The 12,555-nt window shown below is 45.7% G+C and overlaps 1 protein-coding gene across 1 annotated transcript in view; it reads right to left on the reverse strand.

Moving 5' to 3' along the window:
• MN1 (meningioma (disrupted in balanced translocation) 1) overlaps positions 1-12,555 on the reverse strand; it is a 56,980-nt gene that overhangs the window by 38,540 nt on the left and 5,885 nt on the right. Inside the window, exons 4-8 of the mRNA XM_009330827.1 lie at positions 12,244-12,461; positions 11,179-11,370; positions 10,427-10,487; positions 2,381-2,492; positions 194-644 (exon numbers count right to left, since the gene is read on the reverse strand). Coding sequence (XP_009329102.1) covers positions 194-644; positions 2,381-2,492; positions 10,427-10,487; positions 11,179-11,370; positions 12,244-12,461 — 1,034 coding nt within the window. The remainder of the gene's footprint in view (positions 1-193; positions 645-2,380; positions 2,493-10,426; positions 10,488-11,178; positions 11,371-12,243; positions 12,462-12,555) is intronic.

Raw genomic sequence — 12,555 nt, forward strand, 5'->3', positions numbered from 1 at the left:
CCTAGGGAGAGCCCCCTCGGGGCCCCCTTGGGCTGCCTCAGTCGGTGCAGGACGGCTCCAGGCCCAGGAGCAAGCGCCTTCCCCTCAGGGCTGCACGCATCTGGGCAGGGCGGTGATTAACATGATGAACGCCACCCATAAGCTGGGTCCTGGAGGGGTCCCTGCTTTGGCGTCAGGGCTCGGCCCCGCTCACCCCAGAGCCACCGCAGGCTCGCTGGAGAGGGAAATCTTGATGGTTCGCCTGCCCACGGCCTGTCCCAGCTCCCCCAGAACCCCTCTTTAGACACTCAAACAACCTCTGCTGACTTTCACGGGAGTCAGGCTGTGTCCCAGCAGAGAAACCAGTTCCTGAAGCACACGAGCCCCCTTGCTGCACTACGCTCTGGGAAACGCGCCCGGCGTGTACCCGCAGTGCCTCCCGACTCCCTCCGTTCAAGCTGGGGTCGGGTGAGGGGCTGCTTGCAGCGAAGAAAGCGTGGCGTATCCGCACCCCGTGCTGGCCTCGGTGTGCGGGCTCCGTGGGCAGGAAGGCGGGCATGCGCTGGACACAAAGCTCATGGTAGATGTAACACCGTTCCCTGAGCGCAGGAAGAGGAGGACGCTTTCGTTGAGGAGACTCATCTATTAGTACGGGAGTGATTTCTCTGTCACATAATGGAATTTTTTGAATTTTATACCTCATAAGAGCGGCATTAATGTGCTCGGGCTTTTGCTCCCAAGGAGATGTTTTCCAAACAGTAAGAGCAGTAGGTCTGGCGAGTGCCGGGTTGTGGCTGCCAAGGGCAAGCCTGCAGGGGCATGAAGGTGCTGCACAGAGAGGTGGTACCCCAGCTCGTCCCTGTGCACAGATCTGGCATGCACTCGGCTCTTCCCTTTAACTCGTTATTGCCTTGAAATGGTAATGATTTGTTATGTAAATTGGCATTCATTTATTATCCAGTATTTTTCTGGCCAAAATAGCATCCAATTTTAAAACTGGATTATTTAAAAAAAAGCAAAGGAAAAAAGCTGGATTAATTTTAAGAGTGCCAATCAAAACAGCAAGCGCAACAGAACAAGTAAGAGCATTGTAAACCAAAACAATATCGGCATTTTAATGCCAGTCCTACCAGTACAGAATGGCACAATAGGGCTGAGGCTCTCTGGCTGGTAAGTCTTTAACGTGGGCAAGGAACGTGATCAGCCTCGCTGGGACAGATCAGGGAGTGAAGCATCCACCTCGGAGAAGTAACACTGCTTTCATCTCAGCCAGAATCCATTTTCTGCCAGTGCATCCACTCTAGGGTGGCATAAAAAGATACTTTCCATGTAAGATACCACATGCCAGTTGGACAATATATCTGTCGGGAGTATTATTGGAGATAATTACTTACTGTTGTAATCATGGTGGGTTTCATTTGTAGTTGATCCTTTTTATCACGGCTTTATCGTTGTGTTTATATACAGGTACTTCTCTGGGGAAATGGTCTGTTCTCTCTGCACCGCAGATACGATGAAAGTTGTATCAAAAGTGGCATGGAAGAAAGTTACTTGCTCCTGTGAGGCGGCTGGATTTCTGCTGTGAAGAATTACTTTTGCTGATGTGAAAGGACCTAAAGCCTCTCTGAAATCACAGTTCTTTCCTAAAGCAGGGAGAGGTGCCTTTCACAGATACCTCCTGTAACGTTGGCTTCCAGGGAAGAGACCAAATGCTTCAGAAAAGACAGATTTTTACTGATTTAGAAGATTCACCTTGCATTTCCTGGGAGATTCAGAATCCGTTTGTTGAAGCGGAGCAAGCACTGTCTCTCTGGAAGAGCAGAATGATGCTGTGAGGGAGAATACAATTAGAGGGATGGAGACTTCCTTGGTCCGTGAGCTGACCATCTCAAATGCTTCTGGGCAAGCGTTAATCCTCCTTTCTCCTCCTTTCTGGTCTGTGCCCACCAGCAGGAGCCCCAGGTGTCTGTGCCAGGGCCAGCGGCGAGGCTTGCCGCTGTATTCTGCAAGCTGTGGCTAACCGCTCGCTCCTTCCCTGGACTGCTTCACCAAAAGGCTTTTCTGCTCCTCCGCCGCTGGCCTCAGCATCACTATCTTCCAGGAGCAAATTTTAAGACTGAAAGTTTCAGCACGGTAACTCACCAGCAGCGCTGCACGGATCCAGCTGCAGCTCAGGAGTAGTATATAACTGGCCGATGGCAAATATGGAAATAATATCAGCCTAAATATTTTGACAGTAAAAACAGTGAGTTGATTGAAATGGTACGGTCCTATACTAGCTGCAGTGTTCTACAGGCTCACGGTATAAACATTCACTATTTGTTAAACGTCGGAAGGCAGCTCAACCCTGGTTTCTAACTTGGAACATGTTCTGAGCTAAACACGCCCTGGGGCTGCCAACCTGCCGTGCACCTCCCGGCTTTCCGGTGTGGTGCTGGGGTGCGCTAGCGCGAGGGTGCCGGACCGTGAGCAGCACAGTCGGGAGCACTCGGTCGCGAAGGGTCCCAGTCGCCCTGCCAAGTAGAAGGAAGCCTCTCTCAAATTGTACCAAGTAGTGAAAAGTATATTTTACAAAACATATTTTTACTTTCAGTCTTTGGGTTTTGGTCATCTTGGGGGAAGCAGGGAAAGGCATTATTTAAATAGTTGTAGCTGCAGGGGATTATTTTCTAAATTAACAATAGTAATTGCTCCTGCCAAATCCAAAGTTGAGGGGATTCATTTATTTCAACTCTCAAGACAATAGCACAATTTTGGGTTTCATATTGCAAGCGCTGAAAACCAAATGGTGGGGCTGATGTTTTAAAAAAAAAAAAAAAGATTCAAACAACATCAATTCATCAGACTTGAATTCAGCTCTTTCCACCGTGCCAGTTTAACTTGCACTGAGAAAAGTTGCTGCTCAGCAAAAAAAAAAAATCCTTTTTAACAAAATGAATGCATCATACATAAAACATCACGAACCATACAATTAGTAAACAAATGTAAGAGTTCAGCTCAGTTCATAATTATTCAGCAAACCTATTCAGCATGATTTTTTTTTTCTCCCTGCAGCAATCAACTGTGTGGGCTTATTACCACTGAGAATCTAATGAAGAAACCACCACATAAACTGTACAAAACAAGCCCATATGCTAGAAAAACTTTAGCCCAGCTAGCCATTAGCAAGAAGCCTTTTAAACCCTTCCATCCAGCAAAACCACATCTTACTTTTCTGTGGTGTTTATACCCCCAGCTCTATAAAGATGCCATTTCATTAATATGTCAGGCTTCAGGTATATAAATTTTAGCTACTAAATAACCTCCACAGTGTTTGTAGTGCAGCCATCTGGAACAACACAAAAAAGCATTTGGTTGCCGCTACACGTTGCGTACCAGCCAAAGTGACGAGTCCTGCCTTTAGAGCATGGGCTCCCAGCAGTTACTTTGCAAAAAAGCTGATGGGTTTTTCTTGGCAGTGATTTCTTATCCTAGCCCGGATATTCAATGAAAGGAATTTGAATATTTTGAAGGGCAGGTCTCTAAGGCTGGTGGCTGACATTATTGGGAAGGTTTTCAACATCTCTGCCTGGAACAGTTAGGGAAACTATTGCATCTCCTCCCTCTCAAACTTATAGCGAACACGGTGACTGGACCAACTCAAAAGGCAAATATTTAAAATCATTAGATGAGCTTGACAGTGCAGCGAATGCAGAGCAGGATCACGAGGGAAGGTGTTCCTCCAGAGATGATGTTTATTTGTGCGCACCTGCTTTAGTTCCCGAGAATGGTATGGAGTTTTGGGTACGGAAATGCTCCTTTCTGGCAAGGGTGCAGATCCCCGGGCCCCACGTGGCACGGGCTGTGCCCACAGCGGCCCGGCCAGGTGCGGGCGAAGGGCTGTGTCACACAGGGGTCTAGCAGGCTCCCGCGGGGTTTGCTCCGGGGACAATCACACCGCTGACCTCTCAAGCCGGGTGGCACTGGGGATTGCGTTGAAAGGTGGCATGTAAAGATGTCCGGGGATCCGACCTCCTCTGTCACTTCTCGTCCTTCCCTACTTGAATGTCTGGAGGTGACTATTTTGTAATTGAGATTAAAGAAAATTTCATCTGTAAAACCTGATTTGCATTCAGTTTCTGAAAAGTTCACCTTACCGATGTAAATATTTCATGCTTAGTTTTGCCAGCAATGTTGTTTTCTGGAAAGTTTGAACCAAATTCCTTCAGACACTTGACTGCTTCCCATTTTAAAAAATGCATAACTGAATAATAAGAGTTAAGGGACTAAAACTGTTCCAGTTGTTTCCCGCAGAGATCAGCCGCGATTTCAGAACTCAGCCCTTTACAAGGATGTTCCTCTGCTTCTTCTGCAAGGTTGGTTGCCTGGTTTAGTTTCTTTACATCTCTGCAACCTTAGCTGTATATTTTTCCTGTTTGGTTTTTCAGGCACCTCAGTATGGATCATGATATTTTCATAATATCGGTATGTTTTTCCATTGCTGCAAACAGCTTTTTTGCATCAGTTAAGTATATTGAGTCCCATTTATGTCAGTTAGGTGAAAACCTTTACAGCATATGGGGCACTTAGGTGTACATGTTGAACACATTTAAATTATTCTAATTTAGATCACTAAAAAACAGGATAGTGCTAAAATAATACAAGATTGAGATGATACGGTTAGTAAAAAATGCTAGGAAATGCTAAAGCAAATTTTCCCGTCTATGATAATTGTACTAAAGTATACCTCTTGGGCTTCCCCCCCCCCCCCTTCAAATTCCCCATCTCTAAAACACACACTGTAGGGTTACACATTTGGGGGGGGTGGAGGGGGAGAAAAAAGAAATTAGATCACATATACAGAAAAAAATAATTAGTTTGGCTGCAGGAACAGTAAAAGTTTTATATTTCCTAAAATAACTCAGTGAAACATAAATAAAAAATGGTACCTCTCTATACGGATAATCGGTATTTAACTCTCCGTGGTATTTTATGATGGAGTTTGTATGATTGACTTTGTTCTGTTGTTTTCTTAAACTTGAACCAGGTGGGAATTTATGTAAGAAAAAAAAGGAATGATCTTTGAGCATCTGGAAAGTCTAGCTCACTGTGGGTGATGCCAGCAAACCACTAAAGTTAATTCATTTTTCATCATCTTGTAAATTGAACTATTGTGAAAGGAGAGAGCCAGAGGCTATTTTGTAAAGTCCTGATGACTTAATTTTCCCTAAGCGGTAGCTTCACGAGAGCGTTCACCTTAGTGCTTCCTTTTTACATCCTGAAATCCCATGACATTTTACACGCTGCGTTTGCAAGTCCTTCCCTTCCGTCACTTGCAAGACAGCGTTTTTCTGCCCAGGCGGAATCGGACTGCGCTGGGGGAGCAGCGGGGGCTGCTGGATGCGGTTTTAGATGTCGCTGTTTCGCAGTCACTCACCCAGCGTGGACCAGATTGGCCTATCCTGGACAAGCTTCCTCAGGGCCGCGCGTCTGAGCATCCTCCAGTTTTCACTGTCGTCTAATGCCCGCTGAACACTGCCAGTATGTTCCCACCACCGACCCTCGGGTCTTTGGTAATGCTCTTGTTCCTGATGCTCCCTGCGTAAGGGACACAACCTCCCGGTCTCGGCTGAAGAGCACGCTCCACGTCCTGCGGGCGAGAGGAACACTTGAGAACATGGTGCCCAGAATTCAAAGCCACCAGGAAAATAAAGATACTCCAGTATTTATTATTTATCATGTTACTTCACAAGATTTTACAGAATGACTCACGTTTCTGAGTCATTGGTGAACCTTGGCTCATAGTCCTGACTTGTCCAGTTCAAAAAAAAAGTGCCTCTGCTCACATGAACTGGTGAAGAGCCGTCCCAAAGGCAGCGCGCGCTCGGGGCGGCAGCGCTGACCCCCCCAGCAGCCAGCCCCAGCAGGCTGCGCAGGGCGGGGAGCGGAGCAGAGGGGATCCAGTGCTGCGGGTAGGTGCCTGTACACCCCTGGCCAGGGATCCCAGCTCCACCTGGGCCTTCACACGGGGCTGGATTTCATCCGCTCCACGTAAGGCATTATTTGCTTTTTTGACAGGAATTACTCAGGCGCACTACCGATTGGTACACGCAGCAGCCCTGGCTACCCCTGCGCAGCGCTGGCCACCGCCTCCCCTGCAAACACTCGCAGCGGCAACCCCCCACCCCCACCCCCCCCGCGCCCCGCAACAGGCACAAAGGGTTAAAAATCTCCTGCCATCCATAACCATCGCTTCTCCCAGATCACATGGCCCCTCAGCATCTTGGTACAAAAGGCCTGATTTAATCCCGGTTGCAGACGACTCACATTGTACTCGCAGACTTCTAGCAATGTCAGGCTATCGGGTTTCCAACTAATATCCAAGGCACAGCCCAAGCATAGAGCAGGAACAAAGACTTCTTTGTTACTGAAAAAAAAAATCCCCTGAAGATATTAGCAGTGCAGTAGAGTTCAAACTGTTAAATGATTCAAATATTATTTAACGAATACATTTGAAATGAGGTCTCACAACCCAAAACACTTTTTAGATCATCATTTACAAAGAGCCCACCTCTTCGTTTACTTCTTTATGAAGTTGCTGCTTTCAGGTTTTAATTATAGCCATTTTGCTTCCAGGCTTTTTCCAGGGACTTCACTTGTTGGCATAGCTCGGTTCTTTTTATGATACGGTTTAGCTGGTGACTACTGGATCTTTCAGAAGTCCTTATAATCACGGTCCCTTAATTTACCTTGGTCTGCATTTCTGTGGCCGTAAGAAACAAGGGAGACGGAGCCGGTTGCAAAAGAAGCAACAGCATTAGGTACTGTTCTAGAGGGTGCTAAAACCAAGCTTTTAAAATTAGGAAATTTGTTAAATTAGTGTATCAAGATTTTAACTATGATTGGAGAAGTGCTGCAAAGTTCAAATTCAACAAATACCTTTAATTTCTTGTTCAAGTCTTGGATATGCAATTCTAAAACAGAAAACCATATAATTTTAGAGAGAACAATTAAAGAAACAAGGTAGATGCGGTTCTAGAAAGAAACATGTCTCCAACCTGAGGAAATGAAGTTTTAAAATTAAATTTGAGTTTACTGTGCTCATGGCAATGAGAAATCCACCGCTGCTCTGAAGCACAGAAGGCTGGTATCCGACCTAAAGGGTACCACTAGTACACCTAGGACCGTGCACCTGCACGCTGAGATTTGTGTTTTGAAAAAATACAGCATACCTAGCAAAAATGGGGGAAGAGGGCAACAAAGCAGAAAAAGCACAAGAACAAGCATCAAAAGAAGTAGAAGAACAAGAACCAGAAAATAAAGCATAGGGCAACAGCAGAACTACTTCCAGATTCTGTCAGCAGAGTGCATTGCGAAGCAGAGTGTACAATACGCACCCTCACACCAGCAAATCGTTCTCGTCTCTATTGCCTGGGGCGGGGGCGCATACATTAAAATAGCCACTTCAGGTGCATCTCTGTGGAGGAAAGGGGAGGAACGTCAGAACCGTAACCCACTATTCAAACAGAGGCAGCGTAAGCGATACAGGATCCTGCGTATACTTGAACATTCAGAATTTCACTCGAGTCAGATTAAGGGTCCAGCTTGTCCTCATGTAGGCAACGCCTCAGGTGGAAGTCATTGAAATATGCCTCCAAAAGCTGGTGTGGACATATTGTTCTTTTAAATTATTGCAAGTGCCAGAACTTGGTTCTTGGTATGGTTTGCACATTGAATTCTGCCCGCAGCAGGTAACAAGAGAGAGAGGAGGCTACCAAGAGTAACAGTGGGTAAAATATCCCCGGTGGCTAAACGCCCCAGTGACAGGCATGGCATTCATTGTCCTCTGGATAATCTCCGTTTCATTTCCCACTCTCCTCGAGCTTAGAGACACCCTTTTTTCCTCATGTAAAGGGACGCGTTCCTTACTTTGGCAAGTTCCTTTATGATTGTTCATTTCCAGCCTAAGTGTGAAAAAAACCTTGCAGGGCAACTCTATGGTCTTGACAATTAGTTGCTGTCGATTAAAATTCATTTTTCATATAAATTCAAGCAAGTAGAAAGGCTTTCATAAAAAGAGTTACAAAACTACAAAGAAAATATTTTTCTGATGTCTCTATTGAGACATAATTCAACCGAGAAGACCCTATTGAATTGCATGCGCTGAATAAAAAAATCACAGTTACAGCCCCAAGTTTCAGACTTTGCCATAAAACCACGGCACCGTCCCAGGCGCACACGCTCACTCACTATTTTATTTTTCTTTGCTTCTGTGGCCCATGTGAGAAACAGCATTCCCAAAAGGAAACTCATAGAAAAATTAATTAATGACAGAGGCACAAATAGTGAATTTGCATGGCATCTGAGTGTCCTCAGCTTTACGGTAGCGATCCATAAGCCCTGCCTGGGGCCAGGGAGTAGAGCAACAGGCAGCGCCCCGGGGCAGGGGGTGGAAAATGGGCAGAAAGGCAGAGGGAGCATCTCTGAGAGCCTTCACTCGCCCAGCAGCACTAAGCCTGAGCTGCCTTTGCAGAAGGCTGTTCCTTTTCTCCGGCCACCATGTTGGTTGGGACCAAGCCCTTTGTGCAGGATCTCAGAACAGCCCTAATTTTTGAAGAATCTTTAAAAAAAAAAATAAATTTCATTGACAGATTAATATAAAAATGCTGATAGCAGCCACTGAAATTTTTGCAGTGGTCAACAAAAGGGTAGCAATTACTACCACCATGTTTTATTGTTGTTTTTTGTTAAAATAAAAATGTGAAAATGGAAAAAGTCTTTCAAGTAATTCTAGTATAGTTCTTAAGAAAAAAGACGCTTGGGAAAAAAGTTATTGCTACAAAAGGTGAGCATGTAGAAAAATGACAGATTTCTACGTCAGAAGAAAAAAAAGATATGCCATAAAATTATCCATAGCCTCTCCATAGATCATTTGATCCCAACCACCAAATCAGCAGGTTCTTCCCCCCCGCCATGTGAGTCATCCATAACTAAGTGGTGCATCTTGGTAGACATCCCGGTACCTGCTGGGAGGCTGTAAAGACAGAGCCGGGCTCGTCTCAGCCGTGCTGGCGGGCACAGGCTGCAGCATGGGAGATCCCGACGGGCACAAGGGCAGAGTCCTCACCAGGAAGGCTCTCAGCCAGGGAACAGCGGCCGCGGGATCCCCGGCCTCAGGGAGATGTCCTCCGTCCACGGTGGGGCACGGCGCTGGATGACCTGATCCCGCTTTGAAGCTGGTCCTGCTCCAAGCAGGGCTGGACCCCTTGGCTGCTGCCCGAGGCATTCAGCGTGTCCGTAAAAGCTTCATAAGCTGCCAAAATATCGGCTCTTCTTTCAACTGAGAACATAACGACTTGGTTGAGACCAGGTTGGTTGTCTGTCTGGCCGCCGGCACTTCAAAACCATCGGAACATCCAAATGTGTCTGATGATAGCTGTTTGCTACCGCGCAGCTGAAAAAGGGATGATCCTTTATTCGCTTGACTCTCTTCAAGCAAAGACAACCCGAGGACGTCGGGGCTGGCATAGGAATACTGTAAAAAGGAATAGTGTGGCTTGAACTTCCACAATGCATCATCATTTGCTAAAGCTAATGTTAACTTTGGGAGGCACCATTATCTACAAATTAACGGAAAGTGAAAATAAATGTCTGCTTTAGCTAATTGCCCAACACAAATACTGCATAATAGAGCAAAAGGCACTACAGATACGGCTTTATTTGAATTTGAAGACTGTGTAACGAACGCTCAGTTATTTTTTCCTCATCTAGCAGAAGTTGCAGAATTACAGCCCGTATTTCATTTTGTCAGGCCTGACTATTTAGAAATGCTGGAGTCTGCCCCCACGAGATACTTCTTCCTAAAACCTACATCTGAAAGGGTTTGTAAATGTTTTCTAGCAATTAGAAATGTGTTATGTGCAGTGAGCTGGTATTTCCTGGTTACAATTTAAATGCTTTTGAGATAAGAAGACGCTCTAATTGACTGAATACTATTTATATTTCTTTCTATTGTGCTAAAAGTTTATGATGCAGTCTCAAAATTGGAACAGCCTGACTTCTGCATGCTCTGACTTCTGATACAAACACACGCAGAGAGGGAAAGTTACAACAGAAAACTAATGACAGATGCTGCATTCATAAATGTAACTTAGCTAAAAACACATGAAGGCAAGTCAGAAAAATGGCGAGTAACTTCACTGAGTGGTGTGTGTGTGTATATATACCCCCCCTTATTGTCATAATTCTGTATCAGCAAATACGTTTCACCCAATTTTACCAGTTTCTTCTAAAAAAATAAAAAGCAAGTTTACTCTTTCAGAAAAGAACATTAATGCCAATGGAAATTCGGAAAAAATAGATAACGCTTGTTTATTTGTATGAAATATACTGAATCCTGAGACACTCAAAAGTATCTGTCATATATGACCATTTCAGCAGTCATATTAGGAAATTGTCTAGTGCTTACCTTTAAATCTTACTTCTTTCAGTTGCTGGAAAGTCATGGAATAGATCATGTTCATTCCTACCTCAAATGGAGCAACAGAAATAATATTTTTTACATAAACAGAATAGCATAAATTGCAAAAAATATTGTAAATATTGATTCTGCTACCCAGAGCTTCAAATTAAAGACTATTTACTGGTATAAAGTTTCAGGAATCAAGTTTTAAATAAGGAAGGATGTATTGAAAGGCAGTGACAAAAGGAATACACGCTACAAAAGCTCCTGGGAGCGATCCACCGCTGTGTGCTGCTGTACCCGAGGTGCTTCAGCTGGCACTCTGGCTTTTCTTCTACTTTCTCAGGTATATCTGTATTTATTTTAAAGCACAAGCAAATAGCAAACATTCCACCCTAATTAACGTTGGCTACAGCTCCTTTTTGAGGAAGCTGGCAAATTATCAGACGTGAGGAAAAGGTTTCGCTGATGGGTTTATGGTGATCAGAGCCAGTGTTCCGATTTTCTTCTAACCCCCTATTCCAGCTGCAATCCGTTAGTACTATATAATAGGGGCTGGGGAGGGAGATATTTACTGCGGGAACCATGGGACCGAGATTGAAGTTTAAATTGTGTGTATGAGTGATATAAAATAAAAATTTTGTTCCTTTTAACATGTTGTCCTACTAAAGCTTGATTTAGAGTTTGTTGACTGTAACGGAGTATTTTGCGTTGCAGAGATTCTGACACTTGCAGGAAACGTAGCAAGAACAAAATACCCCTGTCACCGCTAACATCTGAGGTATTTCTTTTTCACTGTAGCAGGTTTTACCAGATACAAAAGGAAACGGCAAACTGGCGTGGCTCTGCAGCCGCAGCAATGCCGTTAGAGCTGCGGTTACAAAACCAAGAAGCGAGCGGACCTCGGTGGTCTTCTGCTCCACGAGGAAGACAGAAAAGGGGCGTTGCATCTGCAAAATAGAGAGCACCTTAGAACTTTTTAAAAAGGAAATACCTTTCCAAATCTCATGAACATTGCAAGCTAAGTTAATCGAATACATTACTTTGTAGCCTTTTTCTTCAGGGGCTTCTCCCTAACAAAAATACAGACGGGTAGTGACACCTAACAGTGGCGAAGGGCAAACAAGCCCAGAGAGCAACAGGCTTCACTCTCAGATGCTGCCCCTAAACACAACACCTCATGGGCAGCCGGTGGCTGCTGCAGAACTGCCCCTGAGTGCTTTTGGCAGCCTCTGTCCGAGCCTTTTTCTCCTCCAACCAGTCGCTGTAAGAAGGCGGCACTCGCAGTTTCCCAACTCCCAGCTTAGCCTTTGCTCGGTGCAGTTACTAATGCGCTTCCTAACCACGCCGCCTGCGCCTGCTTAAGGAGCTCTGCGCATCGTAACCTAGAAAACAGCTAAACCCTCCGTATTTCAGTGGAAGGCATTAATATTCATACACCACAGATTTGACAGGGAAGAGCAAATAAAAGCCATTAGGACCCTGTCCACCAACACGCAATTGAACAAAACACAGCTTTAACATCACCAGGCTTCTCCATGTATCAGCCGGGTCCAAACCCTCACACACCTTTGCGGAGGTGAACACCAGCCACAAGCAGAGAGGTGTGTTCACCAGCATAACTGACATGGGCATTTAATTTTTAATGTTCAATCACTTCCGACCAAGCAATTATGATTTAACAATACATAGAAATGTCAACTGCTCTAACCACAAATCAGCCACAAGTTCTTCCTCTCAGCCAAAAATACGATAAGAGCAGCTGAGAGCAGGAGGTGCAGGAGGGAAAGCCCCACGGGGCTGGCACCGGCGCCCACGCACACCTGCATCTGCCTCTGGGCAGGGCAGAGCCGCGGCAGCTGCCCCAGGACGGCCCTGGGGACAAGGGCTCCGGCCACGTGCAACATTTGCAACTTGCTGCAAACCTGCGGGGTCTGCGCTGTGCACTCCCGCCTGCCCCAGCCTCCCCCACAGCCCAGGGGCTCCGCAGAGCCCTCTGCGCCCGTGGTGGCCAGGACATGGAAAATGATAGTTTTACTGTCTGGTCAGAAGGGAAGCAAAAAGAGGAGAGAGACCCCCAGAGCGCACTGAGGGCTCGGGGAAGCAGAGATGTCTGTAAGAAACACAGGTCCCTG

Source organism: Pygoscelis adeliae, unplaced genomic scaffold (assembly GCF_000699105.1).
Source record: "Pygoscelis adeliae isolate BGI_AS28 unplaced genomic scaffold, ASM69910v1 Scaffold358, whole genome shotgun sequence".
Taxonomy (NCBI): Eukaryota; Metazoa; Chordata; class Aves; order Sphenisciformes; family Spheniscidae; genus Pygoscelis; species Pygoscelis adeliae.